Source organism: Dipodomys spectabilis, unplaced genomic scaffold, assembly GCF_019054845.1.
Source record: "Dipodomys spectabilis isolate Male_0828 unplaced genomic scaffold, ASM1905484v1 ptg000366l, whole genome shotgun sequence".
Lineage (NCBI taxonomy): Eukaryota > Metazoa > Chordata > Mammalia > Rodentia > Heteromyidae > Dipodomys > Dipodomys spectabilis.
The window spans coordinates 1,248,175-1,268,792 of NW_024871043.1; the positions used below are offsets into that span (position 1 = coordinate 1,248,175).

Below are 20,618 nucleotides of genomic sequence, written 5' to 3' on the forward strand. Positions count from 1 at the left end.
GCTACAGGAAAGGGGGCTGGTTGCGCCCGGCCCGTTCCCGCGCCAGTCCCGGACACCGATCCTCTGCAGGGTGCAGGTGCCCACGTCTCTGTGATGCAACGCCCTGCGTTTTCCCAGCCCTGGCCGGCGCGGCGCTCCGGACGCTCCAGCCGCGGACATTGGCTCAGGGGCCCCATGTCATCCCCCACCGCGGCCCGGGCTTCCACGAGCGTCCCGGCCGCCGCCACCTCCGCGCCGGAAGCCACCGCAGCCCGCATCTCCGTCTCCAGTCCCATCGGGATCAGTGGCTGCGGCCCCGCCGAAACTCCGGGAGCCTGGCGGACTTCCACAGCCGACAAAGCAGCGAGTGCGCACGAAAGCATCACGGCCAAACCTACGTTGCCCTGCGAAGGTGCGATGGCCGCCACCAAGGCCGTGAGCACGGGCCCGGCCCCCACACCAGCCCCGCTCGCTGCGGGTCCCGGTGCCAGCCCCAGGGCCGCAGGGGCTCGGCCTGCTGAGCCCACGGCGCGCTGATCCGCAGGCGCGCTGCAGGCCGCGCAGGCTCAATGAAGCAAGTCTCCTCACGAAGGCGTCCTGCCCCGTGCGTCTCTAGGTTAGGGCGAGCGAAGCCGCTGGGGAACGCCGAGGGGTTCTGACCACCCGAACCCCAACCCCCCGCTTCCGGAGACGTCGTCCACGGAACACGCGGGGCAGGGGGCGGGGTAGGGGAAGAGGACCACACTTCCCAGGATGCTGTGCGAGACGGTAGCATCCTGACAGCCAACGACCGCCGGGGGCGTGGCCAGCTGCAGCTTTTTGGCTGCACCTCAGGCTCATTTGGGACCTTGAGCGCTGCTTGGTCCAAGTATTCTGGTGGGGAGGGAGGGAACTCTCATGCCCGCGCAGACCCTCACCCCCTAGGTCAGACATAGCAATGAAAACCTGGGATATCTGGTTTTTCTGCAGGTTGAAGGCTGGATGTTTATTTGTAACAATTAACTGCCTGTGTAAGACATCTCTAGAGCACAGGCAGTGTCCAAATGGGTCCCTGCATCTGTCAGCAGCCTCTCCCAGGCACCCCCTGGTGCTGCTTTCATAGACCATGGAGCCAGCCTGGGAAGGTGCACAGGATCCCTAGTACAGGTTCAGTCACACGGTGCTGGGTAAAGCTCTTCTACTTGGAATGATCAGAAGTTGGCCCAGCGGCTGCGGCTAGTCTTCCCCTCCCCCTCCTGGGAAGTTTCACCTACACTGCAGTTAAGGCCACCAGGATGAAAGCAAGGTGAGGGTCCAGTGGGATGCATGGGGTGGAGCTAGGTGGGCCTGGGAGAGCAGCAGAGATTGGGCATTGGTTAGGAGAAACGTGATTACGGTTCAGCACTCCAACAGGATGGTGACCACAGCAACTGCAGAGCTTCCCAGAAATAAGGATAGTGCCCTCAGGGGATAGCTCCTTTAGCTCTTGGCACAAGAGCCACACCAGTGTCCAAAGCCCTGTCCAGGATTGGTGGGTAAGTAGGTTTAGAAAGTCCCAGGAACCCAGGGCCTGTCTTAGGCAAGAAGCTGAGCCCTTGGCCCATTCCTGCTCCTTACTGTGTGTAGGCAAGTAGAGAGCCTCCTCCTGGGTGGGGGAATCCCTCCTTAGGGGTTGGATGGGTCTGTGGAAAACAGGAGCAAGATTAGGGCCAGATTCTAGCTCAGCTGAGTGTTCTGGGTCCCAGGGAGAGCCCCATGAGCTGCGGCTCTGCCCTTCAGCAAAGGATGGAACTGAGCCTGGCTCATCCCACTCCCGTTAGCATGCACCAGTGCCACCAAACCAACTAGACAGCCAGGGGCTGGAGGCTAAAGGGTATGGAATGGAGGGGCCACTGAACCTGGGGTGGGGAGGAGCAGCCCCTTAGGTCCATGAGTCTTCCAAAAGTCCCCCAAGTTTCAGGTTCAGCTGATGTAGACACGGTGGAAATCATGGGCGCCAAAGGCTGCATTGCACTTGGGGCACTTCCTCTGGCGGGCCTCATATCGGCCCCGCACACACTCGAAGCAGAACACGTGGAAACACTTGGTAAGGACCGCATCCTTCTTGCGGGTATTACAGCAAGGGCAGGTCAACCGCGCCTGGATAGGTAAAGGCATGAACCGTGGAATAATTGTGCGTGGGCCTGCATAAGTCAGCTCTGGGGTTTGAACTCTGGACATTGTGCTCTCAGCTTTCTTGCTCATAGTTGGTGCTCTACCATTTGAGCCATACATCCAGTTCAGCATTTTTTGCAGGTTAACTGGAGATAAGAATGTCATGGGGTGACTGGGAAGGTGGCTCAGTGGTAGAGCGCTTGCCTTGCATGCATGAGGCCCTGGGTTCGATTCCTCAGCACCACACAAGCAAAAAAGAAAAAGGCCGGAAGTGGAGCTATGGCTCAAGTGGTAGAGCGCTAGCCTTGAGCTGAAGAGCTGAGGGATAGTGCCCAGGCCCAGAGTTCAGGCCCCACGACCGGACCCAAAAAACAAAAAAACAAAACAAACAAAAAGAATGTCATGGACTTTTCTGCCTGGGCTAGCTCTGAGATCCTCAAGGTCTTAGCCTCCTGAGTAGTTAGGATGACAGGTGTGAGCCACCAGCACCCAGCATGGAATAACTTCCCAGTGCCCAGACTGTAAACTGATAGTTGGAGGCAGTTCAGGCAAAACCCACCAAATAGTAGATGTAGCATTCTTCACTATAGCCTCCTAGGTGGGAACCAACATTCTACCGAGTAGGGCACTGACACTAAAGAAGTAGGTATCCTGGGAGACTATGAAACTGGAGTTTCATTTCCTGCCCCACTGGCTTTCTGTGGCAAAATTCCAATCCTGTCTACCTGTGAGGTCACAGCTGGGTATGACAGTGCCACCAGAAATGTGCTTTCTACCCTCAACCAGGCTGATCTTTGCTGGGACTGGAAACTGCTGTGGCTATACTCTTAGCCCAACACCTCCCACCTGCCATGAGGTCAGACCAAGAAGGGCTTGTCTTTTAACTCCAAACAGGTTATTACCTAGCAACAAGCACAGCTCAACACTCCTTTGGCCTGCTTGGAATGCCAGCTGTGTCCAGCCTTCCCAGCATTTTTCTTCCTGATTCCTCAAGACTTTGCCACCAGCATCTCTGTCCCTCCAAGGCCCAACTGCCATAGAGTCAACTGACCTCCTTCCTCACTCCAGTGGCTTAGAGCACAGCTCTGACCTCTTCCCTCTCCCAGCCCAGGAGCCATTTCCACCAAGACTACCAAGTCACAAGGGCTTTGGGCTTCTCTCATGGCATAGTTCATTTGCTGCCTTGTATATCACTCTCCTTCCAATCTCTAGGCTTTTCTTCCTCTGCCTGTCACTTAAGCTTTGAGGTTCCTAAAGGGAGAGAAGGATCTCTTTTTATGCCACAAACTCTCCCTGGATGACCAGTCATGTGTGCCTTTTACCTCTGCCTCTGATTCTCCTCTTAATTTTTTTTTTTTTGTTGTTGGTTGTGGGTCTTGAACTCTGGGCCTGAGGGCTGTCCCTCAGTTCTTCAGCTCAAGGCTAGCGCTCTACCACTTGAGCTACAGCGCCACTTCCGGTTTTCTGGTGGTTTTTTGGAGATGAGTTTCACGGAGTTTTCTGCCAGGGCTGGCTTTGAACCGCGATCCTCAGATCTCAGCCTCCTGAGTAGCTAGAATTACAAGTGTGGGCCACCAGCGCCTGGCACCTCCATTCTCTTAAGGCCTCTAGGTACCTCAATCTCAGCATCCTTATACACTGCCTGCCATGGGCTGCTCTTGCAGTCTTCCTAACTCACAAGGGGGTACTTACCGTTCAGTTCATTTCTTTTTCTTTTCATTTTTTACTTCATTTAACTGAACCCAAGAGCCAAGAGTCTCCCCAGCACTGCCCTTCCCTCATTAAGTTGCCAATCTAAGCCTAAGTCCAAGCAATTCTGTCTCCTAAGTACCTCCTAAGCCCATCTATTATCTCCAGTACCTTCAACTAGTTAAATACTAGTTTTCACTACAGTGACTTATGTAATAGCCTAAAAATTTCCATCCCTTTCTGGGCACCAGTGGCTCATACCTTAACTCCGAGGCTACTGAGAAGGTTGAGATCTGAGGACTGTAGTTCAAAGTCCATGAGACTCTACCCTCAACCACCAAAAAGCTGGAAATGGAGCTGTGGCTCGAGTGACAGATTGCAAGGCTTCAGGAAAGAGCTCAGGGATAGTGCCCTGATCCCAAGTTCAAGCCCCAGGACCAGCACACATACACACAAAAATCTTCCTTGCCTCTAGCCTCCAGACCAAACCCAGCAACACATGTGTCATTCCTGTTTAAATCTTTGATGAGCCTGGAGTCTGGTTAGGGTAGAGCTTGCGCTTATTAGCATGTATATGGCCCTTGGTTCTACCCCCGGCCCCCAAAAGAAAACCAAGACAGAAATATGCTTCAAAATCTCCAAACTCCCTACAGGGAAAGACAAGCTGGTCAACCTAGCTGCTGACACTCTCCTGGGATCTGCCATTGTCCAATACTCCATTCCCTCCTCCAACCCAGTGGCCAGCTCTGTCCAGCACTCTCATTACTTTACACATATTTTCTCTTTCCTTTTCCCTAAATGCATTCATCCCCATTTTCCCTGGACAGCCCTTTCTTCAGATCGATCTAGAGTGACATTTCTGGCAGGAATCCTTCCATCTCCAGGTATTTAAGGGCTTCCCTAGTGTTCCCATGACCCCTGTGGTCTCTGCTATCATATCACTCATCATTGGAATGGGAGAATTAGTTGACCACCTCTCCCACCTCTCCTTGCTTGGTCTCAGGGTCTCAGTCTTCCCACTTCATAGCTGGGTACACAGAGTACCTAGTACATGGCATGTAACCAACAAGCCTTTGGCCAACTGACTCCAGTGTTTTCTGCTGTCCTACCTTACCTCCAGAGTCTCCAAAATACCTATGACAACTCCTCCCAACTTCCTCACTATAATCCCTGGGTTGAAGTGACACTACTCAACCAGAAGCCCCACCTTATACTCCTTGATCTCCTCCTGCAGGATTTCATCAGCATCTGCATAAACTTCTACTTTCCTCTGCTTCTCCAGTTTGCGTCGCAGCCTAGAGATGTCCTCCTGGAGCAGAGAGAGGAAAGGCTCAGCGTAAGGGACTTCATCTTGGAGCTCTGTGCCTGCCAGGTACCAACACTAGCTCACTTGCTCTCTCTGGGGCACACACCTGAGCCCTCTTGAGGTTGAAGCTCTCTTTCTCTCGGGCAGCCCGGCTCTCTGCCAGGCAGGGCTGGATCTCCCTTAGCCGGGTCTGCACGTGCTCCAGCTGCACCTTTAGATCCTCAGCCAGCTGGGCCGCCTCCACAGCCTGAGGAGGGTAGAAGGAAGGAGAAGTGCATTTGTCTGAGTTAGCAGAGGCACGAAACACTAATGCATCAGAACATTCGGGTGACATCTGCACTCTGTGACCCTGTTGTACCTCCTCCTGCTCCATCCTCCCAACTCTTCTTCACTTCATGGTGTGCTCCTATTCTGTGCACGTGTGTGCACTGGAACTGGGGTATGAATTCAAAGCCTCTCACTCTTGCTCAACTTTTTGCTCAAAGCTGCTGTTCTACCACTTGAGCTATGCCTCCATTTCTGGCTTTCTGCTGCTTAGTTGGAGAGATTGTCTAATGGACTTTGTTGCTTAGGCTGACTTTGAACTGACTTTCAGATCTCAGCCTTCTAAGGAGTTAGTATTACAGGCATGAGCAACTGGCCTTTGCTTTGCCTGGTCTCTGAGCTCCCAGTGGGCCATTATCTGTATTCCCTTTAATTCCTCTAATACACAGGCACCACCTCAGTTTCCTTACATGACGGTCTGTGATCTGTAACACCATTATTTGTGGAGTTACTAGCTTGCTATCTACCCCTCAAGACAAGATGTCTCAGCCTTTAAAGAAGAGAGGAACTCCTTCATGAAATCTAGTATATATCAGGGACATAGAAAATGATAAATGAATGAATTAGAGAAAATAGCCACACAGTAAGATGAAAAATCAAAGTTAATCTGAATACTATACCATAAACTAGATAGTTTTCTTTTCTTTTTTCAAATGCCCATCCTGAACTTAGGACCTGGGTGCTATCCCTGAGCTTTTGTGCTGAAGGCTAGCACTTTATCACTTGAGCCACAGCTCCATTTCTGGCCTTTTGATTGTTAGTTGGAGATAACAGGTTCATAAGACTTTCCTTTACTGGATAACTTCAAACAGTTATCAGCCTACTAGGTAGCTATGATTATAGGCGTGGGCCACTGGTACTTGGATAGAGGTTTCTGTTTGTATGGCTTTTTTGTCGTTACTGTTGCTGGTAGCAGGATTTCAACTTAGAGCCTCTAGTGTGCTTGGTATGCTTGCTCACAGCTGGTACTCTACCATGCACCTAGCTCAGCTTTTTGCTTATTTTGGGATAAGAGTCTTATGGACTTTCCTACTAAGGTTAGCTTCAAACTAAAATTCTTTGAATTTCAGCCTCTTTAGTAGCTATGATTACAGGAGTGAGTCACCAACATGCAACTTCTGAATGCTTAATACAATTATGCGGCAGGTATCACCACTGCCAATTAAGTCATTCGTCACTTGGTGGATGAATGGATATGACATGCATCTAGGAGTGAGACTGGCATGGACTCAACTCCTACCTCTGTTCTTTCTTCAGCAAGTCCCTGAGCCACAGTTTCTCCCATTAAAAGTGGAAGTGAGGGCTGGGAAGGTGGCTCAGTGGTAGAGCCCTTGCCTTGCATCATGAGGCCCTGGGTTCGATTCCTCAGCACCACATAAGCAAAAAGAAAAAAGCTGGAAGTGGCACTGTGGCTCAAGTGGTAGAGCGCTAGCCTTGAGCTGAAGAGCTGAGGGACAGCGCCCAGGCCCAGAGTTCAGGCCCCATGACTGGACCCCCCCCCCCCCCCAAAAAAAATAAAAAGTGGAAGTGAGAGCCAGGTGCTATGTCTCATGCCTATAATTCTAGCTAATGAGGAGGCTTAAGACGTGAGGATCAAGGTTCGAAGCCAACTCAGGCAGGAAAGTCTGTGAGATTTGTCTTCAATTAATCACCAAAGAGAAAGGAGGGGTAGGGGGGAGCCAGAAATAGAGCTGTGGCTCAAGTGTAAAGCACAAGCCCTGAGCAAAAAAAAAAAAAAAGTTCAGGGATAATGCACAGGTCCTGAGTTTAAGCCCCAGTCCTAGCACAACACACACTCACAATTAAAATATAAAATAAATAAAATGAGAGTGATAACAAACACCATCATGGTAGAATTACTTTGAACCTAAAATATAACTGAGCATGTCAAGTACTAGGCACAGGACCTAGCACATTCCTATGTGATTGAAGATGCATTGCAGGCTTCCAGACCATATCAGATTTGGCTGGGAGCTACGAGCCAGACCACTTTCCCCACAGGCCAACCTCACCTTCCTTTTGTTGAGCTCCAGGGCCTGGCTACGCAGTGTCAGTTCCTTCTCCACACCACCAAGACTGCCCTGCAAGGCCCGCTCCTTTTCCTCCAGCTTCTGTACGGTCAACAGCTGGGCATCCACCTGAGGACAAGGGCCTCAGTGCTGGGAGCCCTACCTCTCCAGCTCCACCCTCAAGCTCTTCCCTGAGATGGCTATACCTGGGACTTGAGGCCAAGAACCTGCTCGCCCAACTCATCCTTCTCCTCTCGAAGCAACTTGTGAATCTGGTTGGCCTTGATCCGCTCTGACATCAGCTTAAAGTTGGCATCGTCCTTTTCACGCAACTGCTGTAGCAGCCGCCCATTTTGTTCCTGCATGTCCTCAAAAGCCTGACCTGTCACATCCATCTCTGACAGCAGAGCTTCCTCCTCCTGCAAGTAAGACAAGAGCAAAGTGCTGGTGGACAAGATGCTGGTGGAGAACCACAGAAAACTGTGGCAAAGACAGAGAGTGGATGAAGCCACTTAAGTGTCACCACAGCTGGAAGCACCTATTAGAAGCTAGGAAAGCCAGTATTAGAAGCAAGGGGACTACAGGAGAATGCACCTGCTTGGTGGCACCCAACTTGCGCTGCAGGTGTTCGATCTGCTCCTCAGCCTGACGGATGCGCCTCAGGGCATCCTCGTCGGCAATCTTCTTGCTCTCCCTTCGATCCCTCTCTTCCAGTTCTCGGATACGGCTCCTTAGCTCATCGACCTGTAACGGAAGGACCTCTGTTACTGCTTCCTGACCTAGGCCTGCTCTGGTGAGAAGCCTGCAGCATGCCCCTCAGCATACCACATCAACCCTGGCTGCCCTCACCTCGGCCTTGGCCTTGCGTTCAGCCGCCATGAGCTGCACCTTGTCCCGCTGCTCCTTGGGGGCTGATTTATACATATCGAGCAGCAGCTTCATTTCCTTTTGGCTCTCCTGGGCCTTCCTAGGAAGGGTATAGGAGGCAGGTTCAGTATGTTGGGTGACAGGTCCCTTGTCAGAGTTAGGAAGGGATAGCAATAGGGCCTCACTTGAGCTCCGCTCGGAGACCTTTGAGTAGTTCTGATTCTTTTCTCTTGGCTTCTTCTAATTTGGCCTTCTCTCGATCCACCCTTGAGAGAGCTGAGGCTACAGGTGGGGTTCCCACACCTGGCCCCTCTCGTTCCCGAAGTTCTCTTTTGGGCCTGGCCTCAGGTTCTCGACCCCTGGAAGAGGGTCCTTGAGCTCCAGGAGTTAAGGCCTGGGCATCCTCTTCTGAGGGGACCTGCTCCTCTTTCTTCACTGAGGAAGTAGTGGTGGTGGCACCAGGCACTAAAGCCATCTCCTTTCTGCTGTCAGGGGTACCCACAGGGCCTGGACCACACTCTTCTTTCCCTGGAGCTGGGGCACTAAGGCCAGGATCGTCTGGGTGACCCAGGCTGGGGATGGGATGGGTAGAGCCACTGGCTTGGGCCCGGAGCTGCAGAGAGAGAAAGGAACAGGGATGAAATAAGCCAGTGTTCCCCGGAGTCTAGCCACGGCCTTTCATGGGCATTCCCCCACTCCTCACTTTGCCAATCTCAGCCTGAACTTCTCGAAGCTTCCGCTTATATCGCTGGGCATCCCCTTTTAGCTGGTGGTTATGGTTCTGGAGACTACTAATCAGGTGGCGCATCTCCCGGTTGATGGGCCCTGGGGAAGGGAGGGAAATAAGGTTATCACACCGGTCTCCCATTAGGGCCCCAACACTTCAGCAGGGGAAGAGGCTGAACCAATCATCATCATTACTGTGCAGGAGGGTGGAGACCTGAGGCTTTAAAGGTTTCACCTTTGCTTAATAATGTAGACTTGAAGAAAACTCATCCAAAAGTGAAAGTGACATTGCCTGTTTGTTACTTTTGCTAAGGTAGATTTTTCGATATTTCCCAATTTCCTCCAATGGAATAGTTAACTAACATTCACAGATGCTCATGAATTTCTTTCAGAAGCTTAGACAAATGTTACCATCTCCTTTACATATGCCTGTATTCAATCCCAAACTGCAACACCCTATCTCTGGATACTGTATTTACCTTTCCTGATTCATATTTTTGGATACCTTTATCACTAATTACACATTTCATTTCTCTTCTAGTGTCTGTCTTCCTTCTACTAGAACTGCCCCACAATGGCAGGGATTCTCCTTGTTCTATCTACTGGCACAACCTGAAAGCCTAGATGACTGATGGTACTCAATCAATCTTGTGGCTGGGTGCCGGTAGCTTATGCCTGTAACCCTAGCTACTCAAGAGGCTGAGATATGAGAAATATATCATGATCCAAAGCCAGACCAGGCAGGAAAGGCGGGGAGACTCTCATCTCCAATTAAACAGCAGCAAACTGTGGCTCAAAGTGGTGGAGCATTAGAGCAAAAGAGCTCAGAGACAGCGCAGGCTCCAAATTCAAGCCCCATGTCCAACAATAACAAAAAAAAAATCTTGTGAAACAAGTATCTCAGAGACACCAGAAGCCAGAGAAGCCCAGAAACAACAACTCAGGAGCTCCTGAGTTGTGAGGAGTTATGCTGGGTCTGCTTCCTTATTAGCCTGTAATCCTAAATCTGGGTGCCCTCTAGGGTATTCATTTGCCCCAGGTTGCTAAAGCTCTGTGAAAGGAAGGGGCTTAACTTCTTCTTTTTTTTTTTTTTTTTTTTTTTTGGGGGGGGGGGTCCTCTCATGAGGCCTGAACTCTGGGCCTGGGCACTGCCCCTCAGCTCTTCAGCTCAAGACTAGCGCTCTACCACTTGAGCCACAGCACCACTTCCGACTTTTTTTCTTTTTGTTTATGTGGTGCTGAGGAATCGAACCCAGGGCTTCATGCATGTAAGGCAAGCGCTCTACCACTGAGCCACCTTCCCAGCCCAAGGGGCTTAACTTCTTGCGTGTGCACAAGCAACACCCGTCCCCCACCCATAGCATGGTCCAATACCCCCAAATAAGTGCCCAGCTCTATTAAGTCTCACCACATACCTGCCTGCTCGTTGGCAGCTAGGTTCTGTTCAAACTCAATGCGCAGCATCTCATACTCCTTGCGCACCTGGGCCAGGGTGTCTTCCAATTGTATGACCTCCGTGCGCAGCTTCTTCTGCAGCCCCAGCTCATCACTCTATAGGGCGTGGCGTTAAGAGATCCTCGTAACTCTCAGCCCCACCCCAGGCCTTAGGAAGAAATCTATGCCCATGTGACTCTGGGCAAACATGCAGGGCCTACAAATACAAGAATAAAAGCCGGGTGCCGGTGGCTCACGCCTGTAATCCTAGCTATTCTGGAGGCTGAGATCTGAGGATCACGGTTCAAAGCTAGCCCTGGCAGGAAAACTCCACAAGACTCTCTATCTCCAATAAACCACTAGAAAACCGGAAGTGGCGCTGTGGCTCAAGCAGTAGAGTGCTCACCTTGAGCTGAACAGCTTAGGGACAGCGCCCAGGCCTAGAGTTCAAGCCCTACAACAAACAACAACAACAAAAACAAACCAGGAATGACCCATCTTAAGGGTCTGGCTCTCAACGCATTCCAGGGCCATACCTCCATGTGTTCAATGTGTCTCAAGTGGGAGTTCTTGGTGGCTAGCAGCAGTCCCCGAGCCTCATCCAGCTGGGTCTTCACTTGTAGAGACTCGTTGTAGAGCAGGGAGAACTGGGCCTGCAGCATTCGGTACTCCCCTGTCTCACGAACCACCTCCTCAGGAAGGCTCCGCAAGGCCACCTAGAAGTGAAGACGCCACCAATGATTCAATGATGCAAGAGGATTCAAGACTAAGTCCCTACCTTGTATCCCCATATCCTCTCACCCACAACCACAGCCTACCTTGAGGCGTTCATTCGTCCGCACAGCCCCCTGAAGCTCTGTCTGCAACTTCTCCAACTCTGCCATACGACTGTTGGCCAATTCCTGGTTTTCCTCCAACTCTGCATTCAACATCTCAAACTAAGGAGGGGGAGGGGAGGGAGGCTGTGATAGTAGAGCCAGGAGGGTGACATGTTCTTCTCATCTCCCACAACCCAAGTGTAGGACATTGGTAAATTCTGAAGCCCCAAGCCAACGGCTTTCTTAAGGGACCCCAGACAAGTGGGAGAAAAATTCTGTATTTGAGTGCTAAATACTAAGGACTAAGGTTCTTTCTTTTTTAATTGTAAAGATGCTGTACAGAGGGGTTACAGTTACATGAGTAAGGACTAAGGTTCTTAAGACTGAAGAACTCAGGGGCACAATACAAGTGGCAAAGCCTGGCAAGACTTGAGCTCAAACTTTAGTAACTACCTTCCCCCAAAAAACAAACCCAGATGTAGCAGCTAAAGTAAAGGGAAAACAGTGTGGGGGCCACAGAATGCCAATAGACTTCTACTATGCTCCTCATTTCTTCTCTGTGTTTTCTCTTTGTGCTGTTATGGAAGTTTTAACCTATCATGTCCTCTCCAATATGCCTAGAGCCTAGCACTTACGTGTTTAGGAATTATTTAATAAGGGAATTAAAGAGCTGCAGGAGTGACGGGGACAGGGCTCAGAGGTAGATGTCAGTTGAGAAAAAGATGATGCTATGACATGGCAAAAAGCATGCTGCTGCTCACCTTTTGCATGTTGAGTGTGATCTGACCCCCCTGGAAGCCTGAGGAGCTCCCAGAGACATAGTACCCAGAGTTGAGCTGTGGAAGGAAGAGACATGAAGATGGGTATGAAAAGCAGAAGCTAGGGCCCAAAGCCCCCAGGCCTGGCACCATCTGCCTAGCCCTGCAGCCTTACCTGCTCCAAGGCTTCTGCTAGGTGCTTATTGAGCTTTTGTTCTCGTTTGCGCAGCTTCTCAATGTCCCACTTCAGGTCCTCCACTGTTGTCTCCATCTCAAGCACCTTAGTCTCTGATGATGTTACTTTATCCTGGAGTTCAGAATACTAGACACAATGGAGAAACAGATACTTAGATAAAGGACTTAGTTTCTTGAGATCCACAAGTACCCATTTAACCCAAACCCTGCCCCAGTTCTAATTCCATCCCCTCAAAACCAAGTCCCACCTCCAATGAGATGCGATGATGCTTCTCCTGGAGCTGAGTGGCCAAGTCCTGCAGCCGCCGGTTCTCACGGCCCAGCTCCCGGGTGTGTGCCCGTGCCACTTCACTGGGGGGTTCATTATCCCCTGAGAAGGCAAGGCCCAGGTAAGAGCCAAGCCCTTGGCAATGGGGCAAGAACTAACTCATTCTGGAATCTGCTATGTATAGTGTGATCCACCAGCTATCTTGCCAATTTTTCATGACAAAGCCAGAAGTCTTTATCCCCACTGCACAGAGAAGGAAAGCAGCTCAGAAAATGGAACTATTTTCCCAGAAAGCACAGGCTAGGGAGGCAGTACTAAGGCTGGGAAAAGACTTGTCACCTAGGCATTTGCTGCTCTGCTTATGGATCACTACTCGCCACTGAAGTTTACACTATGTTCTGCAGAGGCCTGTAGCTGGAAGCAGGGCACTTGTAACTCATGCTTATAATCTTAGCTACTGAGCAGACTGAGATTGGAGGATCATAGTTCAAAGCCAAACTGGGGAGGGAAGTCCATGAGACTCTTATCTCCACTTAACCAGGAAAAAGCTGGAAGTGGAGGTATGTCTTAGGCAAGCACTCTACACTCAAACAATGAGCCACCTTCCCAGCCACAGAGCTATGTGTTAAATAGTAAAGTGCTAGCTAGTCTTGAGCACAAAAGCTCAAGGACAAAGCTGAGGCCTTGTTTCAGGAGCAGTGCACGTGTGCACACACACCCCCCCCTCCTCCACCCATTTCTCTGGAGTTCAATTCCATAAATGAAAGCTGGAATTCCCATTTCATAGACTAATTCTTTCCACCATGAAGATGGCTTACTGCCTGAACATGAGAAATTAGTGGAATCTAGAGGGGGAGGGATGGGCACAAAGATGCAAGTGGAGACAGACAACTCTAGCAGAGGGGTACTAAGAACTAACCTCGGCTGTATACTCGCTGACAGAGCTCCTCCACCCGGCGCTGCAGGCGGTCTGACGCCTCTACTACTCGGGACACCGCTGCCTTGGAAAACTCCATCCGTCCCTGAAGTTGCAGTTCCACTTCTTCATTGCTGCTGGCACCCAGTGCTACCACAAAGGCCAAGGCTGGCTCACTAAGAGGAGGTCTCAGTTGCATTGGCAAGGCCTCTAGGAGAGAGAAACAGACACTGATGAAAATAACAGTAGCAATGACCACCAGCCAGTACCAAGCTCCAGAACAAGCCCTTCAATACTCCATGGCTCATTTAACAAAATCTGTAGTGCAGTTATCTGCACCTTGAAAGTGGCACCAGTGTTTAGGGAAGTAATTTCCTCAAGGGTACAGAGATGATAAATCACTTCCTCTGTCTAAACTACAACCATACACTCATACCACATTGATTCCCATTGAGGGGCCCCAATGCCTTTATGATTTATAAAAATTTCCTCCAGGCCAGATGTTGGTGGTTCACACCTATAATCCTAGCTGCTCAGGAGGCTGAGATCTGAGGATCACAGTTCAAAGCCAGCCGGGGCAAGAAAGTCCATGAGACTCTTTATCTCCAATTAACCACCAGACAACTGCAAGTGGTGCTGTGGCGGAAAGTGGGAGAGTGCTAGCCTTGAGTGAAAGAGCTCAAGGATAACATCTAGGCCCTGAGTTCAAGCCCCACAATAGGAGAAAAAATCTTAACAGTAGCAATAAAACTATTTTTAAAAAAATTTCCTCCCGGGGCTGGGAAGGTGGCGCAGTGGTAGAGCGCTTGCCTTGCATGCCTGAGGCCCTGGGCTGGATTCCCCAGCACCACATAAGCAAAAAGAAAAAAAGCCGGAAGTGGCACTTTGGCTCAAGTGGTAGAGTGCTAGCTTTGAGTTGAGGGACAGTGCCCAGGCCCAGAGTTCAGGCCCCACGACCGGACCCCCCCCCAAAAAAATAAATAAATAAAATTTTCCTCCCTGGTGACATGAACAGTATTTCTGCTTGACTCTCATCTGGCTAGGTTTAGAACAGTATCAAATACATTTACTCTTTTAGCACTATTCAAGTATTAATATGAATAGCATTCTAAATCAAGTTAAGACTCTTAAGTCCTTTTATTCTTACCTACTGTGCTTTACTGATTCCCAAACATGAAATCAGTTTTTCAGAGATTGCAGGTAGAGTGGGGGATTTAGGAATTTGTCCTCAAAGGCTACCTCCTCCCCTAGACCTTTCCCAGAAAATAAACTCTCCAGTTCCTAAGATCTGCCCTACCCCTTAGATCCGAAGTCCCTGGCTCTGTGAGAGGGATCACATCGCGAGTAGGTCCCTCCTGGGCCCCAGGTGGCTCTGTCCCTGCAGACATGTCCCCCTGATTCTCGTGGCATCGGAGAAGGGCTTCCACAGTTTCATCCAGCTGAAGGGAGAAAGCATCAGAAAGGTTATGAATCTCTCATTCATTTCCAACGTGACATTCTTTGATCAGAAGGGCTGAGAATTTGCAGCTGATGGTGGAAAACAAGCCACCTGGGCCCAGTAGCGATTGACAATTAGGAGAGTGGCATCATCTGTGGCCTGCCGCTTTTCCAATTTTTCAATTCGTTCTCGGAGCTCGTCTTCACAGGCTTGACGCTGTTCCAACCGCTCGGCCAGTTTCTTGTTCTTGAACTGCAGAACCTTCAAGTCCATCTCCTCCTACGGCAGAAAACAAGAAGGGCCCAGGACATTTTCAAGTAAGATTCAGAAACCTAGAGACAGAGAAGAGCAACTGGAAGGGATAGAAGAGAGGATTCAAAGAGGCTCAGACACAAGAGAAGGCTAGTTTTCTGCTTCCGCCTCTCTGCCTTTGCAACTCTGAAGTTTTTTTGTTTTTTTGCTTTTGGTTTTTTGTTTTGTTTTTACAAAAGTCACACGCTCTCTGGGGTCCTGTTTATCAAGCTCTTGTTATGTGCTGTAAAGCGGACCTTGCTAAGCTTGGAAAACTGGCAGCAAGATTCTGGACAATGTGGGTGGAGACAGAAATATGGCATTTTAGCAAGAGCCCACGAACCGTGGAAGAGATGCCCCCAAGCCGAATGGGCTCAATTAGAGTGGTTGTAGTCTTCTCCTCGCGACTCAGCTTCTTCTCAGGGGGCCCTGAGCCCCCGTCGCCGGCGGCGCGTTTGTTGCCGGGCCCAGACATAACTGCGATGGCGAGGAGCGGCGCAAGGACCCTCGCGGGGCGTCAGGAGGACGGTGGCGACACTTGTGTCACCTGGAAGAGACAGAGAACAGAGACGTGGAAGTGGCCGGTGTTCTGAACCCCCGAACCGCCTCCGCTGCGCACACCTGCGGCGTTCAGCCTCCGCGGGCCCCGGGGCCTCACCGACAGCACACTCAACCGAGCGCCGCCATCTTGGATTTCACCGGACGTCGCCGGCCTCCCAGGACTACGGCGCAGGCGCCAGAGGCGGTACCGGATGTGGCGAAACGCCTCCATTTCCTGTTTTTATTGGTCGCGCTGGGTTCCTCTTGTCGAGTCGTGTGATTTCTTCCCGAACGCCTCTACTTTCTCTCAGTGATTGGCCAGAGGGTGGTTTCCATAGTAACTGTCACCACACTCCGCTTTCCCTCCCTGAGCACTGACCGGCCCTGCTAACAGCACCTTTCAAGGGGGCATCTAGGTGGGCACTTGCATCTTATTACGAATACGCGTATCTTCTCCGTGGTTGGAGGGTGTCTGAAATTGTTACCTTCCTTCTTCCAGTCCTTTTTCCTTCCAAAGCCGCCCTAGCAACGGTCACCACGGAGGAGGGCGGAAAGACGCCCCACCGCGGATTGGCTGCGTCCACCCCCAGGGCCGCATTGATTGGCTGAGAATCGCGGGCGCGCCAGGACTTAGCAGTCGTTGCGGGAGATCTGTACTCCAAACCTGGCCCTGGGAGTCTGCACCGAGGACAAGATGATTAGCTCTAAGTCCAGCCACGTCCTAGGAATGAGGGTGCCGTCGGAGTCTGAACACCTCTCTGAACTGCAGCGGGAATTAGAGAAGGGTCGCAGCTCAGTGAGTGGATTAACCATGAGGAGCAGAACGGGGACACGGAGCGATTCGGTCACCGCGGCCTCCGCCTCTGTGGGGATGGACGACCCTACAGCCAACTTGTTCCCGGTGAGAGCAGGACGCAGCGATCCGTTCGTGAATGTTTATAATAGCCTTACCCTTGGCCGGGTGCCCAGGGGCTCACGTCTGTTATCCTAGCTACTCAGGAGGCTAAGATCTGAGGACTACTGTTCGAAGCCAGCCCGGGGCAAGAAAGTCCAATTGACCGGGAAAATGATAGAAATGAAGCTGTGGCCAAAATGGTAGATCGCTAGCCTTGAGCAAAAACGCCCAGGGACAACGTGCAGGGCCCTTGGTTTTGTTTTTGATTTGTTTTTGGTCGGTCGTGGGGCTTGAACTCTGGGCTTGGGCCCTGTCCTTGCACTCTTCAGCTCAAGGCGAACGCTCTGCCGCTTGAGCCACAGCGCCACTTCCAAGGGCCCTTGGTTTTTATGCCCAAACAAAAACCTGCCAGGTTTCATTACATTTAGTAACTTAATTCGGGAGCTTTCTCCAATCACTCTGGTAAAATGAGGTAAGGGTGTGTGTGATCAGATTGTTAAAATGCTATAAATAATACTTAGGGCTTGTGAAACCCAGTGCTGCCCTCTTTGTCCTGTAGTTCCAGAAATGAGAAAGCACGCAGTGCTTAGCTCCACTGGAACTTCACAACCCATAGGGGACAAGTACCTCAATCAACTCACCTTCTTTCCACAGCCACCGTTGCCCCAGCCTGCAATCTGCATGTGGTGAGTGTGAAGAACTTTGGGGAAAAGTTACACTTCATACATGCATTATTCCTTTAGTGACCCTCCCCTCCCCCCCCAACCAGTCCTGTCCAGGGCAGTCCCAGTTTACAGATGAGACTGAGGCTACAGTTGCAATTCTACATTTTCCCAGACTCCTCAGTCTCAAGTAGTAATGAGAGCAAACAGACAAGGACTGAGAGTGTAAATGAGTCCACAGTAGAGATTTCACCAGGATCCTACAGTGAAATAGTTGTAGAGACAGTAACTCACTTCCTAGCTATACACTTTTTTTTGGGGGGGGGGGATCAGGCCATGGGGCCTGAACTCGGCCTGGGCGCTGTCCCTCAGCTCTTCAGCTCAAGGCTAGCGCTCTACCACTTGAGCCACAGTGCCACATATGGCTTTTTTCTTTTTGCTTATGTGGTGCTGAGGAATCGAACCCAGGGCCTCATGCGCTCTACCACTGAGCTACCTTCCCAGCCTGTAGCTATACACTTTATAAATGGAGAAAATTCTTAGGTATCATCTAGGCCACATCTCTCATTTACTCAAATGAAGCCCACAGAGCTAAGTGACTTGCCAAAAGTTAAACACGGTGTTACCAAAAAGCTCAACCTTAAAACTTAGATCCTCCTGATTTCCAGTCTGATGGTGTAGTAACCAGATAGTCCTGTTATGAAACATTTGTATACTAGCCATCAATTCTGTTTCTCCTTTTCATCTGACAGGAAATATCTGGATATTCATTCCATGCAAAGGCTGGAGAAGACAACCACCCTAGAGGAGATGAGGGAGTATGGGACTATACAGGGAGGGGGCAGGGAAAGCGTTTAGGGAGGGAAGATGTGATGAATGTAGGGTAATGACTTGTCACTCCTTCCTTTCCCTCCCAAGGGTACTGGCTGAGCTCTTGGAGCTTGGCAGTCCTCAACAGAGCCTGCGGGATGCCATCACCCTGGACCTCTTCTCCTACGCACTCATCTTCTGCCGCCAGCAGGGCTTCTCACTAGAGCAGATGTCAGCGGCTTGTGCCATGCTCCAAGATCTTCACAAGGCCTGTGTTGGTGAGAGGGAGGTGGCTACCAGAAAGTTTTGAGTTCCAAGTTGGGCTGGCACAAATGACCATGGGCAGAAGTAGGGAGATTACCACCTTGAATCTTTGTTCCGCCATTACTAACTGCATGCCAGTTATTGCCTTTGAAATCCTGTTTTCTTATCAATAAGTTACACAGCACTAACTTTGTGGGACTGCTCTGAGGCATATGTAAATGTCTGCCATTGTGCTCAATAAAATAGTTTTTATATATTTTCCCTCTTGAGGATGTTTGATAATAGCTGAAATATTATTCCCTAGTTTACTTATCATTAGAATATAAGCTTCCTAAAGGTAGGACTTTGTCTTCTTGAGTGCCTCAAACAGTATGTAGCAAGGGTCAGTTAAGTAAGTTTGAGGGAACAAGCCAGACTTTAAGCTTAGCTCTGTCCACCATTGAAGCTCACATTGAAGTTTAAGAGATGAAGGGATTAAAAAAAGAGGGAGAACTCATGGCTGCACCTTGCTTTCCCTACCAGCAACCCCTTTGGGCAACGTGGAGGAATGCTACCGCTACTTTACCAGTGTTCTTTTTTGCCATGGAGTCAGGGTCAGTACCCTGGAGTACCCATCACCCTTTCCCAGACAGGGTCTAACCTAATTTCCTGCTCATCATGCTTCTTTGAAGGCCATCACCCTGCTCCTAGATAGCTGGGCTCTTAGAAAAGGGCCAGGCTTCAGGAAGCTATTGACACTCTAACTCCTAGTCCTTAACCACAGCGCCCCCCCTTCAGCATTGACCTCTTTAAGGAGGAACAGCTGCTGGCACTAGCCGACTATGTGGTCAACACCTACTTCCGCCACTTCAAGCTCTACAAATACGTCTTCACACCCCAGGTACTGGCAATGGGCTTGCAAGAGGCTGTCTCTATCTTTCCTTTTTTTTTGAGTCCAGTCATGGGGCTTGAACTCTGGGCCTGGGCGCTGTCCCTCAGCTCTTCAGCTCAAGGCTAGCGCTTTACCACTTGAGCCACAGCACCACCTCCGGCTTTTTTCTTTTTGCTTATGTGGTGCTGAGGAGTCGACCCCAGGACCTCATGCATGCAAGGCAAGCGCTCTACCACTGAGCCACCTTCCCAGCCCCTCTATCTTTCCTTTTCTCTCAGGGCAGGTGCCTTTCTCTTAGCCTCCTTTTTCCTGTCTCTTTCTAGGTGCGGCTGGATCTCTCTTTGGCTTACATAGGGCTAGAGCCGTGTAAGCCCTGGCTAGAGGGTAAGATGTGTACCAGAGTAGAAGGGCAGAGGCTAGGCCATGGCTGGGGCCAATGCCTCTTCCCACTTCTGGTTTACAGCGAAAGAAGGCAGCGGTGAAGAGGAGGTGGAGGAAGAGCCAGTTATCCCAGAGGCAGAAGAACCAGAGGAAGAAGTGGAGCTAGAGCAAAAGACAAGTGAGTACCAGGGGTGTCAGGGAACCCTGTAACTCAGAGCCATTGTGAAAGAACGGATTTGCACCATTTCAGTGTCCTCTCTGATTCCTAATGCAGAAGTCCACAATGACAAATAAAAGCACCTGCTTCTGGGAGGGGGTAGGGCAAAAGAGGTGGCTGCAGGAAGAGGATGATTAGAAAACCATCAACAACAATACCAACAGAGATCTGGTGACACTGTGTACCAAGTCCTACATGCTAGATCTCAAGACTATTCACATTTTACCTGGAGTGGAGAAGATCACTAACCTGCCCAAGGCCAAACAGCTAGTCAGGTAGCTATTAAGCTACCAGGATCAGCAGCTGGTCATCCCAGAAGAGGTTGCTGCTGCAGGGAGCGGTGCTGTGATAATGCCTTCTAGAATCTGATTCCAAAAGTCCAACATAGCTGTTGTGCCCAATTGTGGCTCACAGAAGGGCCTGGCTGACATTTCCTAAGTCACAGCAGTATGTCTTCCTATGTAGCCTGTGGGATTGTTTTTCCATAGCTAGGGACAAGTATCCCCTACTTGTTACTTCTCCTCCACCCCTGCAGACAAGGTCTGTACCCTCCAAACCTACATCAAGACTCAGCTGAATAAGGAGTTGGGACAGCTCCAGCAGGTGATGGAGGAACAACTTAAGGCCAGTGAGGACAGGCTTAACAGCAAATTGAATGCACTGGAGCGACCCAACCAGCCACCACCCAGCAAAGGCAAGAACAAGACAAAGTGATCTTCAGAATTCTCACCAATAAAAACCTGGGCCAGAGCGCCCCACACTCAGCCTTTCTCCTAAGCAACCTTCTAGGCTTCACTGTGGAAGACAGGAAAGATAGCAGACCTGGG

The 20,618-nt window shown here is 50.5% G+C and overlaps 2 protein-coding genes across 3 annotated transcripts; one reads left to right on the plus strand and one right to left on the minus strand.

The window, feature by feature from the left end:
* Positions 1 to 934: 934 nt before the first annotated feature.
* Rnf40 (ring finger protein 40) lies at positions 935 to 15,850 on the minus strand. 2 transcript variants are annotated; one of them, XM_042666650.1, is made up of 20 exons: positions 15,771 to 15,850; positions 15,495 to 15,698; positions 14,972 to 15,139; positions 14,720 to 14,861; positions 13,426 to 13,632; positions 12,487 to 12,608; positions 12,219 to 12,365; positions 12,047 to 12,121; positions 11,286 to 11,405; positions 11,004 to 11,183; positions 10,449 to 10,584; positions 9,011 to 9,132; positions 8,493 to 8,920; positions 8,290 to 8,407; positions 8,035 to 8,184; positions 7,647 to 7,859; positions 7,444 to 7,569; positions 5,214 to 5,354; positions 5,009 to 5,110; positions 935 to 2,097 (listed from the first exon to the last, which is right to left on the minus strand). In XM_042666650.1, the coding sequence occupies exons 2-20, from the start codon at positions 15,624 to 15,626 to the stop codon at positions 1,921 to 1,923; spliced, it is 3,006 nt and encodes a 1,001-aa protein (XP_042522584.1). In that variant the 5' UTR covers positions 15,627 to 15,698; positions 15,771 to 15,850; the 3' UTR covers positions 935 to 1,920. The 2 variants fall into 2 exon arrangements, with proteins under 2 accessions (XP_042522584.1, XP_042522585.1); XM_042666651.1 differs by having other exon boundaries at positions 15,810 to 15,846.
* A 498-nt stretch (positions 15,851 to 16,348) lies between these two features.
* Positions 16,349 to 20,505, plus strand: Ccdc189 (coiled-coil domain containing 189). The gene is made up of 9 exons (XM_042666777.1): positions 16,349 to 16,592; positions 17,241 to 17,272; positions 18,001 to 18,066; positions 18,167 to 18,336; positions 18,845 to 18,915; positions 19,086 to 19,202; positions 19,517 to 19,577; positions 19,657 to 19,752; positions 20,327 to 20,505. Exons 1-9 carry the CDS (start codon positions 16,386 to 16,388, stop codon positions 20,503 to 20,505), a joined length of 999 nt encoding a protein of 332 aa, XP_042522711.1. The 5' UTR covers positions 16,349 to 16,385.
* Positions 20,506 to 20,618: the final 113 nt, after the last annotated feature.

Coding starts and splice junctions, on each gene's coding strand:
- Rnf40 (XM_042666650.1), bottom strand. CDS start 15,626: ATGTCTGGGCCCGGCAACAAACGCGCCGCCGGCGACGGGGGCTCAGGG. Junction 12,122..12,218: donor TAGCAGAAGCCTTGGAGCAG/GTAAGGCTGCAG, acceptor TTCCTTCCACAG/CTCAACTCTGGGTACTATGT. Junction 11,184..11,285: donor GGACGAATGAACGCCTCAAG/GTAGGCTGTGGT, acceptor CTTCACTTCTAG/GTGGCCTTGCGGAGCCTTCC.
- Ccdc189 (XM_042666777.1), top strand. CDS start 16,386: ATGATTAGCTCTAAGTCCAGCCACGTCCTAGGAATGAGGGTGCCGTCG. Junction 18,067..18,166: donor ACCCTAGAGGAGATGAGGGA/GTATGGGACTAT, acceptor TTCCCTCCCAAG/GGTACTGGCTGAGCTCTTGG. Junction 18,337..18,844: donor TCTTCACAAGGCCTGTGTTG/GTGAGAGGGAGG, acceptor TTTCCCTACCAG/CAACCCCTTTGGGCAACGTG.